The sequence below is a fragment of the Thermobia domestica genome, chromosome 13 (genome assembly GCF_964235325.1).
Source record: "Thermobia domestica chromosome 13, izTheDome1.hap1.1, whole genome shotgun sequence".
In the NCBI taxonomy this organism is placed as follows: Eukaryota; Metazoa; Arthropoda; class Insecta; order Zygentoma; family Lepismatidae; genus Thermobia; species Thermobia domestica.
In genome coordinates, this window is record NC_137466.1 from 109,091,150 (window position 1) to 109,113,484 (window position 22,335).

At 35.0% G+C, this 22,335-nt stretch overlaps 1 protein-coding gene across 1 annotated transcript; it reads right to left on the minus strand.

Moving 5' to 3' along the window:
• Positions 1-235: 235 nt before the first annotated feature.
• LOC145667716 (uncharacterized) lies at positions 236-21,300 on the minus strand. The gene is made up of 6 exons (XM_081735173.1): positions 21,022-21,300; positions 18,495-18,668; positions 13,490-14,512; positions 12,100-12,418; positions 10,381-10,723; positions 236-500 (listed from the first exon to the last, which is right to left on the minus strand). Exons 1-6 carry the CDS (start codon positions 21,274-21,276, stop codon positions 236-238), a joined length of 2,379 nt encoding a protein of 792 aa, XP_081591299.1. The 5' UTR covers positions 21,277-21,300.
• Positions 21,301-22,335: the final 1,035 nt, after the last annotated feature.

The window sequence follows — 22,335 nt, forward strand, 5'->3', positions numbered from 1 at the left end:
GGTGCAATTACGATGTGGTTCTTCTCAAAGAAAATAACGTATATCATCACATAAGCAAGTATATTGATAAAGGTACATACATACCAATCTATGAAGGACAGTTGTTGTGAAGAGTATCTATAGGATTGTGATGATAACACAAGAGCTGTTCTCACCTGACACGCTATCATCTATCTCTAACGTTTGATATTTTTCGACCTCTGTATCAATATTCACTAATAAGTACATTTCTGATCTACTGCACAAGAATTAACCCATTGCTGCCCCTTGGCAACTTAAGTTGCCACGGCAATTTTTCGTCAGAGCGCAGAAATTCATGGATTGACATTGCAGGTTTTAACCATGAAGTTACTTTGGAGTCTGTTTCGTCATAGCATCGTTGCATTTTCTTTGTATGATATATTGACGTAAGGTTAGCATTGTTTTTGGCTACAATGTGTTTTGAGGAGAAAGACTCAACGGGCTTGATTTCAAAGACTCCAGAAGGAAGGATTGAAGGTCTGTAAAGGAAGGATTAACTTGATTTTAATAGTTATGTTTTCGCAGTGTATTTTCTCCCTCAAAATTGTAACTTTCCAAAATGTTCCCTTTTTTGAATATGTATGTGCCATTTGGCAACTTAAGTTGCCGGCCTAAAAAACAAGAAAAAAATAAATATTTTTCAAAAATATTCTAATTTCTATTTTAGAGTACTATTAAGACCAAATAGGCGAAAAGAAACTTTTCAAAATGCCACTGGGGAATTCTGGGCACTAATGGGTTAATGTTGCACGTCCCAAACTTAAAGCCGGGGGATCCACTACGTAGTTTGTATCAGTGTCAACAGAGGTCACCTGCGTAGGTCGCTTCAAGCGTTTGTAGTGAGCTCAGTTGGAACTAGCTTCTCAATGTAAAGTAGGGTGTTTCCATCCCAACATACCAAATGGTTTCGTTTCGTTTCAGGAAAATACAGGGTAAATCAACCTGAAATTGGCACAGACCAGTTTTTTTTTTTTTTTTTTTTTTAGATTTTTTCAGATTTATTATATTAAGTGGCAATATCGGCGTTATCTACTTTTTCCCCTGTCTTTCGTCGATGACATTTCCAAGTGGCGTCTGTTTATTTTTTTTTTTAATTTATTGTAAAAAATTCGCGTTTAAGTGAAAGGCTTTCATGATATTCAAGTTTTGTGCTCGATTCTAGGCAATAGGTTAAGGAATATGCTTTCAGTGTTTTTGCGTTATTTATTGTTCTAATGGAAATGTTGCACATATTTTATGTTGATCGCTTCGTTAAACCGTAAAGATTGTGCATTTATGTCATACTGTTAAAAATTGTACATTCGTCGCATGCTTACAACGGTGCCAGGAACGTAGCTAGGAGAGAACATGGGGCCCCACGTACCTCCTAAAAGTTGACTTAGCCCTCCAAATATTTATTTAACGTTATTTATATGAAGGAGCCCATTTGCTAATATGGCTTCCCAAAATCAGAACTCTAGTTACGTTCCTGAACGGTATCAAAAATTAGGATTTCTAATGTACACTCATGTCCAAAATTATTGTCGCATGTCTATAAATATGTTGTTCTAGAAATAAAATTTGATAACGAATCCGCCCAGTATTTCTTACAATGTTAGTATGTGTGTATGTGGCAAATTTCAAATGACATGTGGCAAAGACATAGACTATATGTGGCAAATTTCATGTCAAAAGAGCAGTAAATAGGTACAATAAAACGAAAATAATATTGCCTTGTCCATTTAGCAACATTTTATTTTACTAATTATAATTTTCGTATTTATAATTCTTTTCCTTTGAAATTTGCCACAAACATACATTTCCCGATTATACACATAGTATCAGTATTAAAAGCAACCTGCAAAATCATTATCAAATTATATTTTTACAAGAAAACAGTTATAGATATGCGACAATAATTTTGGGCATGAGTGTACATAAACTCCCTTTGCTTGGCACAAGGATATAAAGCAGTTCTAGAGATATTAATTTGATACTATTCAAGGTAACAGTCTACTAGAGATTAATTTGATTTTAAGGTCTTCTACTTGGTCTAGTATCTAGCACACTTGCCTTCGGAGCTCGCTATCCAGGGTTCAATTCCGATAAGAGATAGGGTACAGTAGAACAATAAAAAAATGTTCAGATACCACTAAAGGTAGTAGATCTCCTGCAGCCACCATGGAATAAGAGTAAAGCGTTAAAATAAAAAAAAATACTGATTTTCTTGATTTTTAATTTAAAAAAGATTATCCCAACTGGTCACTAACTGCCTTGTAGAATTTTATGCCTTAGCCACTAAGCTTATTTCTGAGCACGAGCGCACCCACGGGTTACTCCGCTTACACCAGACCCTCAAAAACAATAATTCAAAAGATTCCGTACACTTCCGTAATAAAACCACAATTCCTTAGCAGATAAATTGTTGGTGTATTCTCATAATTTGATTTTACACTTCATCTGTACTATAAATCCTAATTTAAAAAAAATCTAATTCTATCATAGGGAAGTTTGGTAAAATTTTAAATAAGTATATTTTTTTCAAGTGCAGAATCGTTTCAATATTACATACAAGCACTGTCTTGTAGTACTGGACACCTCTCAATACAAAAAATTCTGGCTGCGCGTCTGTGTCCGAGTAAGTGAAGGTAAATATTTTTTTTAGATGTATATAGTACTATTTATAAATGAATTCAGGGAAATCCCACACCATGAACAGTGTACCTAAGTAGCAATTTGTACCAACTACAGATCGCCAGTGGAATATTTTACCGCCACAAACCCGACTGTTCCCCTCTCGCCACCTCCGTTAAAGTCCGTCCTGGATCCACCCCTGGCCCTATTTTACAGGATGTTTTAAAACAACACTGACAACGTTTCGGAGGTGACCAAAATAAAAATTATATACCAACCTACGGTCAAAAGTGCACAGTTTTGGAGTTACAAGTTGCCGAAAACGTGAAAAAATAAATTAAAAGTCAATCCCTCCACTACTATGGGACCGATTGGAGTCGGGCCAAAACATCACTTAGAAACTAACACGTGTTCTATCCAAATATCCATGTTTCAGAACCTCCCGGAATTTGCACAAGAATTTTTGGAGAAGCAGCTGAACAGTACTCAAAAGGTTTGAAGTACTTTCAAACTGCCCCTGTAAAAACTGTTGCGCGCAAGTACCGGGGAATTCTGAAACATAGATATTTAGATAGAACGCATATTAATTCCTAAAAGATGTATTGACCCAACTCCGATCAGTCTCAAAGCAGTGTAGCAATGGACCTTTTAAGTTAATTTTATCACGTTTTCAGCAGCCTGTAACTCCCAAACTTTTGACCATAGGCTGATCAATACTTTTTTTGTCTTATTTTGGTGTTAGGAATCACCTCTCAAACGTTGCCGGTCTTGTTCTAAAACACCATGTATAACAAAGTTACTCCTTACCAAAACATTTGATGAAATCTAAAAATTGGTTTATTTCTTCATGATCTTTAGCAAAAAAAAAAAAAAAAAAAAAAAAAAAAAAAAAAAAAAAAAGTGGGAGAAATATCCATTTCATTCCGCACGCAAATGTGTACATTTGTAGGACTAACATATAAGTTAAATATAAAGCGCAAAATGACTATTTGGTAAGTACCAACAACTACTCATTTTCGGGTTCTCATTAAAAGATAAATAAATAAATACATTCTGATTTTACTATGTCTAAATAGACTTCCTTTCAGGAAAAATTTATTTGTTCATGAAATAAAGAAACTCACAAAATTTAGTGATACAATGTGTGAAATACATATTTTTTTTAACTTCCTCCGGGCCCATAACTGGGTAATTTACCCTAGCCATTTAAATACAGTGCGTCTCAAAACTTCCTTGACATAGCGTAACTCTGTTATTATCAACAAAATGTAAGAGGGGAACCGGTCTCCAAATATGTTTTCAATCTAAAGTGAAGGAATATTTTAAATCGGACTAGCCGTTTGGGCTGTAGTCTTTATGTGCATAATGTTAAATGAAAATGCAACGTTTCCATTAATAGAGGGACTGGAGGAGGGAAGGGCGGGTCAGGAGGTGAATAAATTTTGTAACAGTATGGTGAATGAGAACTGTGTTTTCAATGGAGGCTGACCATCGACACGTTAGCGTAAAAGACAGTAACTTCATTCACTTATGTTGTTGATCCAGATAAATGGCAAGGTTGAATTTTCATTATTGGACGCATAAAGAGTGTACAGCCCAAATAGTAGTCCGATTTAAAAATTCCTTCACTTTTGGATGGAAAACATCATATTTGGTGACGGTTTCCCCTCTTACATTTTGTTGAAAAACCGATAATATTTACCCTATGTTAGGGGACTTCTGGAACACCGTGTATATATACAATATATACAGTGATGTAATGCTAATTTTTTAGGTGGGTATACGCTCCATCCCTTGTCACACACACACATATTATATATATATACATCGGGTGTTTCAATACTATTGGTCTTTGCACTATTAAGATTTAAAGTTCAACGTTCATAAGAAAGTTATGAAATATCCTTGCTTATACGGAACTCACACTGGCTCTCTGCGCGTATCGGTTGCATAATAAGCAGGATATGTATATGAAGTAACAAGAGAAGTCTGAATGGAGAGCTATGTTTTTGAGAGCAGCTACCGAACCACTTAACCTATCAACCAGAGACTAAGAAAAAGATTACCTATAATGTTATAGATTAATGTAAGACCTTATTTAGCTCTCAGCGTTAACTAGATCAGGCTGTAGAAGTGGCTGTACTTGTATGACTGATAACTATAAGAAGAAAACAATGACTTTGACCAATGTTGTTTCCGCCATGTTGCTCATTCCTTTGGCCCTATCTATCACTATGACACTTTCAAAGGATGTATTTAATGTATACATATCTCGTTTGAGTTAAAATGTTGAGTACATTTGGAGTAATTTAAGATTGACATTTTGAATTTTAACATTGTAGATCGGTCGCGAGCCACAGCCTACTGGCTGCTGTAATAATCAGGGCCATAACCAAGAAGAAATTAATCGCCCTCAATCTGTAGTTTGTCCGTCCTACAGCTTATAACCTCTCTCTCTCCCAAATTGTGTTTAGTTGGACCAGTAAGGATGGCTGGCTCGATTTTTTAAGAGTAGAATTACTCGAACAGTTATTTCCAGCGAAATTTGACCCTGGGGCCATTCACGCAAATGATTCCAATAATAATAATAATAATAATAATAATAATAATAATAATAATAATAATAATAATAATAATAATAATAATAATAATAATACGAGGGACATTCAATAAGTAAAGAGACAAATTGCTATAGCTCAATAAAGATTTATTTTAATCTTTCAAAACTAAGGCTATTTTTTAATATAATCACCCTTTACAGTTATGCATTTGTCCCATCTTTCTTGCAGCTTCCTAATTCCCTTGGCGAAGAAATCTTTCGATTTACCCCGAAGCCACCTTTGCACCGTCTGGGAACCCATCTGGCACACGTTTTTCTGTACTTTAAAATGTTCCTAATGACATTGTGAACAGTTCCAACACTTACTTGAACTTCCTCAGCTATCATTTCAACAGTAATTCTTCTGTTATCACGAATAAGTCCGTCAATCCTCGATTCCAACGAAGAACCAGAAACTTCCACTGGACGTCCATATCGGGGTTCATCACCTTGTTCGGCCACTTTTAAACCGATCAACCCACTTGTACACATTCGCACGGTTCATACAACTGTTACCGTACTGTCTCAACATTCTAGAAAAAAATTCACTTGGTTTTACACCTTCTGCGACTAAAAACCTAATGACTGAGCGCTGTTCTTCTAAGGTGCAATCTTCTAGAGGACTTGCCATGATGAATTGATATTTTTGAAGTTATGTTGACATAAAATTACGAAACAGCAGATCAGAGCATATCCCAAGGTTGCCAGCTAACAACCCTGAAACAACCAAAAAAATGATTAGTGTTAAAAATATAGACTTTCTCTCTTTACTTATTGAATGACCCTCGTAATAATAATAATAATAATAATAATAATAATAATAATAATAATAATAATAATAATAATAATAATAATAATAAATCGGTCAAGAATGTGTGAAAAAGATTTTGCAGGTCAGCTATCCCAAGAGAGGTTTTTCTTCATTCACACCAGGCAAATGTTGGAATAGTACCTAACAGGCCCCAAGTACTCTCCTATCCAATGCCGAGAAGGACGTTATCCATATGACATCATCATCAAGCCGGAGATGTAATAACAACCGTTATAATGTGAAATAAATAAATAAATATACTTTCTCTGAAGTAGCTGGCAAATTAACGTGTTCTTTTGGATTTTTCTTCACTATTTCCCGATGTATTTTTTCACATTTTCGTCAATGGAATTTACACAGCTATTGTCTCTTTTCCTTTTTAACTAATTTTCTAACATCTTGCAAATTGCGAAGGAACTCTTAATTAGCCAATCCACAAAGAAAGTTTAAACCTTTTGGGATTTCCACTTCGTGAGGTAAATTTAGACTTTCACTGAAACAGTCACTGCTTCCTTACTATTTATCGTAGGATCGTTCGTACGTTTTTTTTTTTTTTTTTTTCAGAATAGAGCATCATCTTTTCCTACGGTAGCACTCGCTTGTCCGTATTATACACCAGAAACGAGAAAAGGGTGGAAAACCGGGAGCTTTTTCGATTTTTTTTCAAAATGTTTGGGCCCATTTATATATATATATATATATATATATATATATATACAAAAATTTACTGCGTCATTATTTACTTGGCCTAGCATCATGGTTCAAACGCCATTTTCTTCGTATTACGCGCTCTTTCAAACGCTACCATCACATGTCCGTATCTGCATCTGAACCGGGATATCGTTTCTTTTTCGAAGAGTCACCCACCTCGGAACTCTGGCCGGCCTGGGTTCACGTAGGGATCTGAAAATTTCTTGAAAAATATGCTGTTATGTACACAGTACGTGTGCAAAATTTCAGTTCGATATCTTGAAAACAAAGAACAGATTTTTTTTTTTGAAAATCTGAAGGTGATCCATTTATAGATATACAGGATGGCCCAAAAGTAGGTATACAACCCTGCATTGATTAAATATGACCGTTTATTAAGATAGTGAGGTTATTTGCTTCGTTCTATTTCCACTTTAACGTATAAGTGAAAATAAATCAAATAAACTAGCATAAGTAAATCCTGTCTGGATAATAATAAGTAAATTATATATAATGTCATAAGTCAATCAGAACACTAGACTGTATTCCTACTTTTGGGCTACCCTGTATATACATATATTCTAAAAATTCATATAACATTACTATTTGGCCTAGGATTATGGTTCAAACTTCATTTTCTTCAGTATTACGTGTCCTTTCCAACAGTACCACCCACATGTCTGTATCGTACACATGAATCCGAAAGTTCGGTAAAAACCGGACTTTTTTCTGAAAAACCAACCTCTCGGAATATTTGCGCCCCTTGGGTCCGGGTTCAGATAGGAATCTCAAAAGAAATGAGAAATAATTAAAGATGCACACAATCCGCATGCAAAATTTTAATTTTGATATCTTGAAAATTAAGGTGCGAACTTTTTTGAAATTTTCCTAAAAAAAAAAGTCACACTCCTGCCCCTCCTTGGCACCGCCAACTTTACCATCCGGTTGCAAAACGAATCTGGGGTGTTCTTTGATCCATGCTTGACTTGAACAATAAAAAGAACCGGGTTCAATACGTGTTCAAGCGTTTAAATACAACACTACTCCATGGTACTGATTCGTACTATAAATCCCCTAAAGGGTTAAACACTACTAAGGAAATATTTTCGAAGTGACGGCTGTATCAAAATGAGCAAAGATTGCTGTGACATGCTCATACGCTACAAGTCTTTCCTGACTTGTTTTCTACCCATTCCTGTTAAAAATTTTCTTCAATTTTATTTTTTTACCTAAAAGAAAATGAAACAGCAAAGAAAAATGTTTATTTTTACCCCGCCCTTGTGTGTGTGTGTGTGTGTATGTGTGTGTGTGTGTGTGTGTGTGTGTGTGTGTGTGTGTGTGTGTGTGTGTATGTGTGTTCGGTAGGTTGAGGAGAAACTACTACTAGTACTAGCTTGGGATCGGCGAAAATGCTAGCTGCTAAGTATTTATCGAAATCAATCGCTCCTTTCTTTTATGTCAATTGCGGCTACAAATGAGCAGTATTAATCCCAGGTTCGCTGTTGTAATTGGTGGTATTGGGAACGACGGTGAATGCTTGAAACAAGACCGACGACAGGTCATGTGTTTTGTTATTTTTGTGGAGGCCAACGATTTCTTGGAGCAAATATATTCATTTAATTTCTCTTAACTTTTAAGTAAAGACCACATTTTTCGGAACCTCCTTCCGAGATTAGAAGGGAACTGATTCCATCCCATATTGCCTTGTTCAAATTGTATCCAATCGACAGAATGTGAATTTGAATTTGGAAGGTAGGGACAACGCATGTGACATCTTGGGGAAAAATCACTGCATGTTCAGAGGGCTGTTTGCTTTTGCTTTTTTTTTTTTTTTTTTTTTTTTTTTACATTCGCTCAGTCGAGTTACTCTTAGTCGGTTACCTAGAGCATTCGAAAACCGACGAGTTATCATCACTGCGAATGATTTCTATGGTAGTTTTTTTTCTTTATTTCCATAAGTGAAAAAAGAAAAAAAGTAGGAAAATTTGGGAGGGAAAGGATGGGGAAGGAAAAGAGACCAAAAAAGGGAAAATTTACAAAAACGAAACAAAACAAAAAAAAAAACTAAAAATTTAGGAAAAAAGTTTGAATCTAGTTTGCTTGTTTATTGTGTATTTCTGTATGTGTGTTTGGTATCTGTGTTCTCTGCGTATTTATGTTTTTACCTTTTGGCTTCTTCTTCTTTTTACCTTAGGCTTCTTCTTGTTTCTTGCAGGTTTTCCCTGTGTGTTTAGGTTTTTTCGCCCACATGTTTTATATACATACATATATATATATATATATATATATATATATATATATATATATATATATATATATATATTTAAATATATTTATTTGGTATTCACCTATTTCTTTCACTGCACTAATGGTTTTCACCTGTGTTTACCACACTAACACTTGTGCACCAAAACTAATATTCTTAACACTACACTACACTGTATGCTTTTGCTGTCACTAATACTAATAATCACTGACACTTGTTTTTCACCTATATGACTTTCTATTTACATATACACTTACATATATATATAACTTCATCTTTTTGCATTATAGAAAAGATCCTAGAAAGTTAGATTCCCACGCCCCCAAAACGCAAATATTTTAAAATAATTGTAATCCTTTGTTTTAAAAAATAATTTTCCCGATTATTATTATTCTTTTTATTTCTTTTCATATATGGAGAAGAGTTTTAGAAAAACAGTGCAGAATATACATTGTGTGTCGCTTACTTCGCTCATCACCGGCAACGATATTGTCGGGGCTTCCACCGATTTTGACGGTATCGTGTGCAAACACGCTTACGTGTTCCTACCTAAATATACAATTGACAATTTTGTTCCACGAAATCTATTACGTTTTCAGAACGTTATTACTAACATTATTATTATTATTATTTTAAACACATTTGTCTTGAAAATTATTAATTATGTTGTACGTAAAGCAGGACTGTTCTATGCAGGTGGACGCTAGAAAGAGCAAAGCCAACGAGAATAGCATCAAACCCGCTATGGTATGTTCCAAAATCAATCAAGGTTGCAAGTGTTTGTTGTTTGTAATGGCTATATGTAGCTATATATTTTATGGATTTATTAGAATGCCACGTGACTTTGTAACTATCTGTAGAGCCACTACCCTTTTTTTAAACTTTGGAGTCTTTAGTCGCTACAGTTCTTTACTTAGTGCGTTATCTTGCTTTTAAAAATGTCCAAAATATTACGAGAACTAAATTATTAAAGCAACATTTCAAAATAATAATAATAATAATAATAATAATAATAATAATAATAATAATAATAATAATAATAATAATAATAATAATAATAATGACAACATAAATACATATATTGAACACACACTGACGATATTGATAAAAAAAATAATGTTTACATTTACTGTAACAACAAAACAGCACAATATAGGGATACAAATAATAATAATATAAAGAAGAAGAAGAATACTTGGAATTACAAATAGTAATGTTTGAGAATAGGTCGTTCCAAACATGTAAAACATATTTTGCCTTTCTCACTTTTTCCCTTTTTTATTTGTACTATTTTCTTTGCTTTCCTTTCTTCTCTGTATTTCCTCCTGGGCTTTCACTATGTAGTCGGGATCTCTACATTTCATTCCACGTGGGATTAACGGATCGACAATCTCTGGTAGCATGCATTGTTTTAAAAAACGACAGAGTTTAGGAAGCATAATATTCTTCCATAAATCTTCATTCCTTACTACCTTTTCAATATACAGAGGTGTTTTGTCGTCAATATACACTACCAAATAGCATTTATTTAGTTCGGCAATGTTCAGCTGTCCCTGAATTTGGTAGTAGTAATCACTATTTTGTTTTAGTTTCAAGCTTCCATCCGGCTGGACAAGTAAGAAAAATGTCCCTTTCCTCTTTCTTATTTCTTCTTGAATATCTTTGTTCCTAAGGGAAGGAACGCACTTGACTTCCACTAGTGCATTCTCTTCAACTACATACCCTGTAAATATGCAGATAATACCAATTATAATATTAATTATTACTTTGTGACGATTAAGGTGTTGCATATGAAAAATTAGTATCCTCCCTATTTCAAATTTAGTCAAAAAGTAAAATTTGTTCGACACTGGTTCAGGAGAAAAGACATAACTAAAGGCAAACTGCAAATCTTCAATCAAATTAAACTCTCGTGAATTACAAATTATGGGCAATATCTTTCCCTTGCAGTTCCAAAATCATAACTATTTGAAGTCATATTGGTACGAGAACTGGGTGTGAACGTTTGCACACAATCACATACGTAAGTCAATGTGTGTTATTGAAGAATGGAATACTAAATTATTTGTTGTATAAGTATAACTACGCGTATTATAAAAATCGCCTTGTAAACGTTGAAGTTTATTCAGGAAAAACAATATTTACGAAGGAAGGCGCCGGGTAAATACGGTTGGGAACCTCTGGAAAACAGTCATGATAAACAGGAATAGTAAACTGGTTAACATTTTCTGAAAGGCGTAAGTTAGGCCACCTAACTGTTCCTTCCAGGGACATATTTAGGGGAGCTATTGGGCTCAAGGCCCTCCCTAAATAAATTCGTTATCATTTTTTCGCATTGCACATATACTGCTACTTACAGGCCCCTCAGTCGGCTACGAATAAACGGAAATCAGAATTACGAATATTTTACAGCAGCTGTAACTTTTGCTTCTAGTTTTTATTATGAAAGCAGTAATTTTTGCTCTCCCGAACTTTTTAAATATCAATATCAAAAATTTACAAAGAAACAGAGCCATAAAAAACGAAACTACGAACAAAACTTCAGAGAACAAAATCCACCAGAAATTTTATAGGATAGGACGATAGCCCATCAAACAGGAAAAACCTTTGGTCAGGGTTATAATGGCGAAGGAGCGACCGCGTTGTGAATTCAAAATTTATTGTACTTAATTATTCAATTTTATATAGAAAAAATAACATTCGATTTTTTAAAAGAAGTAAAACGCACATTATATTTGGAAAAAATTTTCAACAAAAGCAACATTTCTCATTTTTTCTTTGAACCGACTATAGTAGATAATATTAATAAATACATGTCAGGTAAATTGTATTTGTTCATATGGGCTACTGTTGAATCCAATACTGGAATCGATACTGAAAGTACACAAAATACTTTAGAGTAAATAACCTATATCTATAGGTTCTTAGTTCTCCCATGTCCACGCATTGAAGTGAAGTAAATTGATAGTAGGCTTTATCTCATCTATTTCCGACATGAAAAGTATGGGGCAGGTTTCTAAGTACGAGATGGTTGTATACAGAAAATAAATAAAAATAATTTTCATTCGGAAAGATTTACTAATGAAAAAATGTTCTTACCATCAGGACTAGCGGCCAAAAATCCGTGTGTGAGATCTATGTACAGTCCTCTCTTTTGTATTGTCCAGCCTTTCTCAGCCGCAAGCCTTCGGAGAGCCACATGTTCATAATTCCTCCCATATTCCATGGCTGGTGTACATACATTTCTTTTGTAAAGTACATCCTTTACCAATGAATGACAGGCGGTGTTATCTTTACGCTTAATTACCCTACCAAACATAGACGCTGTTAGTCTGTTACGACGCTGCTCCTCGTAAACTAAGTTACCGTGCTGTCCTCTAGAAGAAACTTCTATATTTGTTCTCTGTTCTGTTGTAACCTAATAATAATAATAATAATAATAATAATAATAATAATAATAATAATAATAATAATAATAATAATAATAATAATAATAATAATAATAATAATAATAATAAGTTAGTTTCGTTTCACAGTGTGAAACTATGGCAGACTTACAAACTATGCAAATTCAAAGCAAAATCAAACAAATTCGAGATTGAATCGATTCTCGGAAACCACTTTTCGATATCTCTTACCGTTTTGGCTTATAAAAATCAAGTTTAGCCGGAAGTAGTAGTAAATACCTACCACTTCCAGTTTTGGCTTAAAAAGGATTGACATAGTAAGATGCTAAATCAGTTAACGAAAGCTGCTATTCGCTATCTACTTCCGTTTTTGATTTATGCGCAATTATAATTTTGGCTCCACAAAAATTCAATTGAAACCTGAAGTAATATAAATTTGTACCAGTTCTAGTTTTAGTAGAGAGAAATAAGTGGGCCTATTATTCTTTCTTGAAACGGTGAATCATTTGTTGAAAACAGTTTATAAAATATTAAAATTTCATTGTTTTGAATTTATAGAATTTTTAAAAAGGCCTATTTTTGACCGCCCATTGCGTATTTATTGAATATTAAAATTATATTACATGAGTATTTATTAAACCAAAAATTCATAAAAAAAATAAAAAAATAGTATAGCATAAATTTTTTTTAAACATTACTTTTCAAACATTCATTGAATCACTAATATGAAATATTTACACTTTTTATGCTTGTTATTCAATGGATATTTAAGAAAAAAAATATGTATGCTTTATTATTATTATTATTTTGTTTGTTTTTTTGAATAAGTATTCATAGTAACATAATTTCAGTATTCAATAAACATGCAATGGGCGGTAAGAAATAGGCCTTTTTACTATTTTATAAGTATTAGAAATCAAACAATAATGCAATTTCAATATTGAGTATAAAATAAATATTCCAAAAATATTGTTTCAACTTTCAGTGCTATTAAAGGTATAAAATAAATGATAAAACGAACTTAAAGTAAACTTTAAAAAAAATTCAAATAATTTAATATGGTTTAAGAAATGAAAACTTACGTCGTATGTTTTGAGCTCGGCTTCACAGGCTGATTGAAGCGAAGTCGGAGACAGCGGTGGTTTATCCGCGTTCGGCCCATAATCTCTGTCCTTTTCTGGTGGAAGTTCTAATTTTCTTCTTACTCGTCGTGAACGGGAGTGAGAACGCTTGCTGCTTCTCTTGTTCATAAATCTCCTGAAATACATTCCAGGACTATTTTCTATCACAGATTTCCAAGGACTACGGTGCCATGTTGCTTTTTTGTTATATGATAGTCCTGTAACATAGCATCGGCGCTGGAAGGCACCGCGATTTGTCAAATTAAGCCTCTTACCAGCATTGAACTTTGACAGAAGGCTCATATACAGCTCAACCCGATTAGTTGTTTCGTTTGGAACTAATCGGTCTGCCTTTCTTATTAACTGGTCTACAGCAGCCATAATGTGGTAATACAATCCGGCCTTTTCTAAATCTGGAACTAAGTTTCTATCTTCTTTCTTTGTACAAAAGTACTGTTTGCACTTCTCGTGGTTCCCAAATATGTGCGATGGACCATTTCGCAGGTCATCTCTAAGATCCTGCACTGAACACTTCTGTTTTGCATTATAGGATATAGCTCCCCGAGCAGCAGCGGTTAGACGTGGAATTCTATCTCGCAAAATTGTTCTGGCTTGCAAGGGAAAACTATTTTGCATACGCAGCTTGTGGAGCGCACATGTATAATTCCGCACACAATGATTTGCGCATTCAACTTTCGTGACTTGACGTCCATACGGCACCTTTTCGATTATCCTGGAGTGAACGCTGGAGTCGCCATCTGCCACAAATCGTTTGTAGCGAAGCGTATGCATTTCTTGGCTCTTGCAAAAGCCTTCTACGATTATGTCAGCTTCCATCGACGAAGATGAGGATGACCAGTTGCGGTAGCATCGATGGTCGCTTGGTTTTTTATTTCTTGATGACGCTGCAGCGCACACTGAACAATATTTGTTTCTCACTCCCAAAAATAATAGCTTGTTAGTTTCTTGACCAATAATACATGCCTGGAAAAGATAATATATACAACAATGTAAGTAAAATTTAAGTATTAGCAACATTATGCACGATAAAACGTAAAACGTATTCAATTTTAACAAAACACAGTGTAGACCTTAGAGCGTTTGCACACGTCCACGGCAATGCTGGCCCAGTACCGACAATGCCGGAACCGGAACCGAGGATGCTTTGCACACGCGGCCGGCAAAACCGGATCCGGCGCTGCTTTGCCCACACATCCCGGTAATGCCGGTGCCAAGAAGTAGTTAGAATTTGAACGTGAAGGATAGAACATGAGTCCAGCAATAAACAAACGACATCTCCTTGCCTTGATGTACGTACGGCGAAGAAAAAGGAAACAAAGCAGTACTAGAAAGATTTGGATCCATCCATTGTTGACAGTGCGTCATGTGAAAGGTTCGTTTTATACATTATATGAAAAGATGCGGAAATATATTGAAACAGGCTGAGATCACGGTATTTAAAATACTACTACTACTACTACTACTACCACTACTACTACTACTACTACTACTACTACTAATAATAATAATAATAATAATAATAATAATAATAATAATAATAATAATAATAATAATAATAATAATAATAATAATAATAATAGGAGGTTCTGAAAAGGCAGCATTGCGGTTGCATATTCACTCAGTCCACAATCGTTCTATGGAACATATGCCAGACTAGACACAGAGTACATGAATACTTTTATAATGATCTATAGGGTAAAGCAGCATGCAACCACAAGACTGGAAGTTTTCTTGTTCTGCTGGTGCTTTTTCAGTTCTTTCTGTAGTTGTGTTGTAGTTTTTATTTACTTTAATTGTATTGGGATGCTTTACTTGGGATGCCTCTCGTAAGCCTCTGTAAAATCATTATACCCTTTCCCCGTAATATATTATGTTCCTTACTACAAACTTTTTTTCATGCTTACACTGTTCGTTTCATGCAAAAGGTTTATGACAGAAAAATAAATGTGGAAAACTTAGTAAATAAAAAAAATAACTAAAAATCAATGGTAAAATGGAAAAACATCCCTAAGAGCAAGGAATCGTGAAATAATATTTATAAAGTATTGAAATTTCATTTGTTTCAGGATGTCAAATATTTATTGAATATTGAAAACCGGCCTATTTTTGACCACAGATTGAACATTTATGTTATTATAAATGACACTTTTCTCTGTGGATTTTAACCGCTTCAGCAGACAAAGCTCAGGCCAGGAAGTTGACCATAAAATCGCAATGAAACTGGATTCTCTCTCTCTCGCTTTTTTTTTTTTTTTTTTTTTTTTTTTTGTGCGAAGGGAACATATGTAGCGTTGTTCTTTCCTGTACCTCTGCACAAGAAACAGAGCAGGCTTTCTGCTAAATTGAATAGAACAGCGGTACTTCAAATATTGCGAATGGACGTTTCTAACTGCTCTTTCACTTTCTCGAATGATTACCGACGAACTGTACATATCCCTACGCAAGTTTTGTGTGTGTGCCACTACTCTGAAATCTTTCGGGCTGTTTATCACAATGGAAACAGGGAACGCGGCGTATAATGTGTAGTACTGTATGTTGTACGTATTATTGTAAGTGACCTGCTAGGAGTAAGATTGTAATTCCTGGAATAAACTAGACGATGGAATATGACAGCTATTGTAACGGTCGAGATGTAAGAGTATAAAAATAGTTCGTGCCGGCAGGGTCAGAAACAAGAGATTGTCTTTTTTTTCCCCCACCTATCCCAGTTGGGGAAGGAGGTGTTTGGAATCTTGGCTAAGATAATTGCCGCTAGTCTAAATTGTAAATCTGCTAGTACAAACAATGTACTGGAAAAGGAAAAGGTATTGTGGTTATAAAATTTCATCCCTTCACTTCAGCTGTTGCTTCTGGCAATGAGATAATATCGAGTTCGCAGAAGGAAGGCTGCAAATGGGAACAGCTCTTCAATCTTCTCTTTCGTGGTCAATAAACCCCCACCCCTATTTGCAGTGACCTTCACAAAAGACTATTTCTGCTTCAGAAGAAAAATAATATCCATTCATCTGTGAAAGCTTTCAGGAATGTTTCGGAGCTTATTTGGGTGTTTCATATGAACATACGTATTTCGCGAAAAATTCACACAGCCAGGAGTGGAAGCGGAAACTATTGAAAGCCTGTTGTTGGCGGAAGGTGTTTCCAATCTCCACAGAATGTATACTAACAAAAATTATATTACTTGTGCTCATAAAAGAATGCCAAGTTGAACTTTTGATTTTATGTTTAGCGTTCCTTTGAGCAGCGAGGCTACATGAGACGTAGATATACAACTCCTGAAATCCGAAGATTATCGTTCAATGCACTCCCACTGGGAATCGAACACGGGATCCCGTTCACCAAAGTCGCGCATAATAGCCATTAGACCAGCAGGGAGGGTAACCCCAAATAGAACGTGGATAGCAAACAAAACAATTCATTTCCCATCTTCACAATGATTGGTAGGGTGAAATTACAACTTACAAACATTATTTTAAAAAGAATGTGGTTAGTTGAATATATAGACAAAATATTCGTCGGCTTCACCCCTAGATCTCCTAGTTTGCTCGGTTTACGGCCTCTCAGTTCATGAACCTAGAACCATATTTAATTTCATTTGGGGCTTCGCCCACAACCTCCCTTATCCCTTTTGATCGGCCAACGGCCTTGCATCTGATAAACTTGCAAGCACACCGAATTTCATTTCAGATCCGGAAAATCGCTCCGTGTACGGCCTCGCATCTCATTAGGCGTTTACTCGACCTATGGCATCGTACCTCATAATCCTGCAAGCATATTGAATTTCAGTTGAAGTTGTCAAAGGATTAGCTCCAACCCAGGTTTGCAGGTTGAGTCAGGTTCAGTACGCGGGGGCTTCGCCCTCAGATCCAGGGGCGTAAATAAGGGCCCCGTAGACCCTGTATTGCGGGGGGCCTCAAGCCATCAGGGGCCCCGAAATCGTGAAGTGGGAAGTAGGGAAGGGGGCTCACTCCACGCTGTCTGCGGGAGGGCCCCCAAGCCTTTAGTTACGCTACTGCTCAGATCCCCTACATTTGCTCTTCATATCATACACCTGCACATTTCCCGAATTTTTGTTCAAATTCCAAGTTTCATGTCTCTAACATGCCGGGGTTCCGAGATTTGAACATCTTTTCTTCCCGCCTCTTTTCTTTCCTTCTAGGATATACACCGGTGTACATAAAAACGCTTAATAAGTATCTAATAATCTTCATTGAAAAGTATAAATACCACATCCATGTTCCTAACCTTCAAAGATTCCAAGATATCGACATCTTATTATAAGAATTACAATGTAGCTCTTTTCTTCTACTTTCACTAAAATATCAAAAAATGCTGAAACATGTGTTAATTTATTTTAAATGGGAAATCCCAATACCAATTTCAAGTCTCTAACCCGGAGTGAACATCTTATTATAGTAATTATAATCCACGTCCATTTTTCTTCCCTTCTGGGCCATATTAAAAAAAAGGCACTGAAATACGTGCTACATTATTTTAAATGAAAAGTCCAAATACGAAATTCTATGTTTCTAACCGTCAGAGTTTCCGAGATATTGGCAAGATACGAATTGCAACTCCCATTGCATTTTCCTTTTCTCCCCTTCCTATTTTCCTTTCCCTTTCGCCATTTTCCTTTTCTTCCCTCCTCTTCGTCCCATCTAATTAAAACATCACAAAACGCTAAAAACATGTCAAATGATTTTCAATGAGAAATGCAAATATCAAATTTAAAGTATCTAACGTCACGAGATTCGGAAATAATTCCATTTTATTAAAATATTTCAGACCATTTTCATTCTATCCCTGTCGCATTTCCAAAAATCATTCCTTAGTGGTACTCTACGTCACAAATCCTATGTATTGTCCTAATTTTTTATTTTGACTTCTATATGGTTTAGTTTTTAATTCCTTCCTATATAAGTCATTAAATTTGTATAATTATACTCACCACTCCAGAAGCTGCATTGTATCCATGTCCATAACTTCTTTTGCTCCACCCTCCGTCCACGTATACAGTTATCCATGGTATACCATCTGGATCTACATGGCCCTTTTCAATTGCTAATCTTCTTTCTTCCTCTCCAGCTTCTTTCATCTGACTCCAAAGAGAATCTGTCCACACCTATAAAAGATATACATTGTTTTAGAAAACATGGCATATCGTTATTTTGTTCTAATTTTGATTCATTACAAATCTCATTACCCATTTACTTTCTACTTTGAGTGATATCAATAACGAACAAGATAAATTTCCCTAGTCATCGAGAATGTGACTCAGTTTCTCTATGATTGTGCAGAAACTATACGGATAAATAGTTATTATTTGTCTCTGCATGCTTTGTCTGGTATGCATTGCAAAGACTAGCAGCGTTCAGAAAATATCAGTTTGAATTTTACTTTGTATAAAATGTAGATAGCGACTGAGGCTTCACCTCTTGAATCCCACATATGCTCACTCTCCGATCTCGCATCTCATAAACATAAAATCATCAATGTTTGGTTAGCCTACGGCCCCGCACCCCTGCAAGAGTGCTGAATTACAGTCGAAATACTGGAGGATTTGTTGCAGAAAGGTTTCTAAAACTATTTCCTTGTGGCCAAATAGCGTTCTTGCTTGCTGTGTGGGAGATTCGGGTAATATTTCGTGAAAGATCAATGGTTTGGATTTCACGTTAATTTACAGATTAAAGTCTCGTATGGCTCCGGTGCGCAACCATCTCATCACACACACCATAAAGTATTCTTGACAACATCAATATGAAAATTCCACGAGAGCAGCAAAACGAGTGTGATCCACAATTCGTTATATGGCGGGTTACGGAAGCTGAGGATCATAGCGAGACTACGCTTGGGTCGCAGAGTGGTGCAAACTCCGAAAACGTAATCAAAAACCCCTAAATCAAAGTCTCAACTTTGATACTTCTCCAAATAGATAGGTTAGGTTAGTATTTTAACCATTAGGAACCCGGTTTTGTGGGTCAGATGCATATACTGGCTTTATATATATATATATATATATATATATATATATATATATATATATATATATATATATATATATATATATATATATATATATATAAGCGCCGAACTCCTCACATCAAGGTCTCGCTCGCTCAATTTCCTTGTGATTAAAGTTATTTTATCATTTTCTCCAATGGAGTCAGCGATTGAAAATAAGTAGATTTTAACTACGTACGTTAATTGTAATAAAATTTGCTTGTTAATATATTATTGAACCATTTATAACATCTTTTTTCCATTATTTTGAGTTGAAATTGCAAAATTAAAAATGTGGTGAGTTCAAAAATCTTACTACACCCCACCCTTCAACAGCTGCCCATGTTGACCCCATTTTGTTTAACCCAAATTTATCCTGCATTCGCATTTAGATATGAAATTTATGCACCGATCCTGAAGGAGACGCTGATGATGATAATGAATGAAATGGTTGAATGAAGAAAGTGGACGAAAGAAAAGAACCCCCAAGTAAACCCACGCAATGATATCTGTCCGTTTGGCGCGAGATGGGATCAAATCAGGAAACCCACGTACCAGGTGAACGCTCTACCATCCACCACGACTCAAATATTCGCAGTTAGGCGGCGAATTCATGCTTTCTTTCAGACTCCCCCGTTCAATATGAAGTGGTGATAAATTTATTTGTCATTAATTTATTTACAATTCAAAATTAGCCGCTTGGGAGACCCATTTATATATTTTTTCTTATGAGATCGCGTTAGTTCAGTGGTGGAACGGACCCTGCTTCGATCTCGGTCCCACCAATGTGGACTTTATGGTGGACAAACACCGCGTAAGTGTTTTCTTTGGAGTTCTCTAATTTCCTTCCACTTCCTTCATTCCACCATTATCGCTTATTTCATCATTACCGCCTTTCTTAGTCGCGGTGCAGAAAAAAAAAGATTTTCTCAAAAGCAAAAGTAATTTATTATAAATCCGTCATATTTGATCGCTATCAAAGCTGAAATCACCGATTTATGTGCTTTATGTGTTTTTTCTTTTTCTTTTTTTAACGATTAATTTACGTTTTCGAATTTTCCACATTTTTGGCAATTGAAACTACTACGTTGCCCTTGTAACCAGGTCAGCAACTAGAAGGGGGCAAGGGGCCAGACCTCCCTAAATTTTTCATGGCTCGCAGATCTCAATGCATCATATACTATATTAACACAAAAAATCATGAATTTATATATTTGTAACAATTATTTTAAGACTTGGGCCCCCCTAACATGTTTATGGCACCCCCAGACTTCTATGGCTGGTTGCGGGCCTGCTTGTAACTAAGATTACTTTCATTCCGCAAGTGCTATTATGATAAAATCTTCTATACAGAACTATATCAATACAACTATTATATTAGCCACTTGTGATATTGTTGATAAGTAGGAAAGTATATTTGTCAGTTTTTTTTTTTTTTTTTTTAAGATCAAACGGATTTGTCAATTATTACTTACCGGTTCCAGATCTTGTTCAATCTTGTTGAAAAGTTTGAAGCTCATACATGGGATATCCATAATACTGAGAAATTCCTCTAGATGAGAATACCCACTTCCAATGGAAACAGTACCCCAAACAGCTGCAGTATTGATTACAGATCTTTTCGACTGTTGTTCCTCCTCTGTAGAGTGACATACTTCGCGTTTGCACACGCGGCACTTGAAATAGAGGTAAGACACTAGTCCTGAACGTCTCTCTCTATGAAAATCCATTTTTCCTAAGACACATATCTTTCTGTGGTTTTCTTGGAGCTTTATAGACCACTTGAGAATGTGTCCTAAATTTACAATTCGGTAGCCATTTGGAAAGTCATTGCGACTAACAATCTCTGTTTCGGGCTCCACTACAAGAGATGGTAGAGACTCAGTGTCAGAGCTGAAATGACATATAATAATAATAATAATAATAATAATAATAATAATAATAATAATAATAATAATAATAATAATAATAATAATAATAATAATAATAATAATAATAAATTATAGAAATGAAAATGAAATTTATAGAAATTTAGTGCTTATATGTTGAACGATATGGCTTATATGAATAGGGTGAATAATTGAAGGACAGATGGTCAAAAATTACTTTTTTCCTGTATGTAGGACTGCGAAATGTGTTTATCTTTTTAAACATTTGAATTAGATTTTCTTCTCTATGACTATTATATTATCTCCTATTGTCGCTCGAAAATTAAAACCAAAAAAGTAACTTTTATATGAAGTTCAAATGTGAAACTGGTTTTGTTCTTTGGTTTGCAATTTAGATAGATTAAAACAGTGCAATTTTAGACTCGGTTTCATGACTTTTCGGGGAATAACCAAGAGTAGAAAATCATATGGAGCAAAAGCCACGACGAAAAAAAAAAAAAAAAAAGTTGAGGGCGAAAATCACGCTGCCGGAATCTTTGATGTAAACAAACAACTGAATGTTGTTGTAGGAGGCTGAGTCCCCTTCAGGTGTGAGTTGACCAAGGATTTCTAAAAATTATTTAGTAGGAATAATCTGTAAATTAAGCATGATTTTTTAAATAGCTTTCCACTAATAAATTACGTATAGATTTAAAGTTTGAATTTCAGACTTTTTTTTAAAAGTAACATTTCGATACATAAAGAAAATATGTATTGTTGAAATTAAATGAGAGAAATAAATCACACGAAAAAAAAGCCTTTTAAGTTAGTGAACAATGTATATATATATATATATATATATATATATATATATATATATATATATATATATATATACAAGGGCGGATCCAAAGGGAGGCT

Bases quoted from the DNA above. Each gene is read 5' to 3' on its own strand.
- LOC145667716 (XM_081735173.1), bottom strand. From the start codon at position 21,276: ATGGATTTTCATAGAGAGAGACGTTCAGGACTAGTGTCTTACCTCTAT. The intron at 12,419-13,489 runs GTAAGTTTTCAT...TATTATTATTAG, and splicing joins CCGAGCTCAAAACATACGAC to GTTACAACAGAACAGAGAAC. The intron at 10,724-12,099 runs GTAAGAACATTT...GCATATTTACAG, and splicing joins TTTGGCCGCTAGTCCTGATG to GGTATGTAGTTGAAGAGAAT.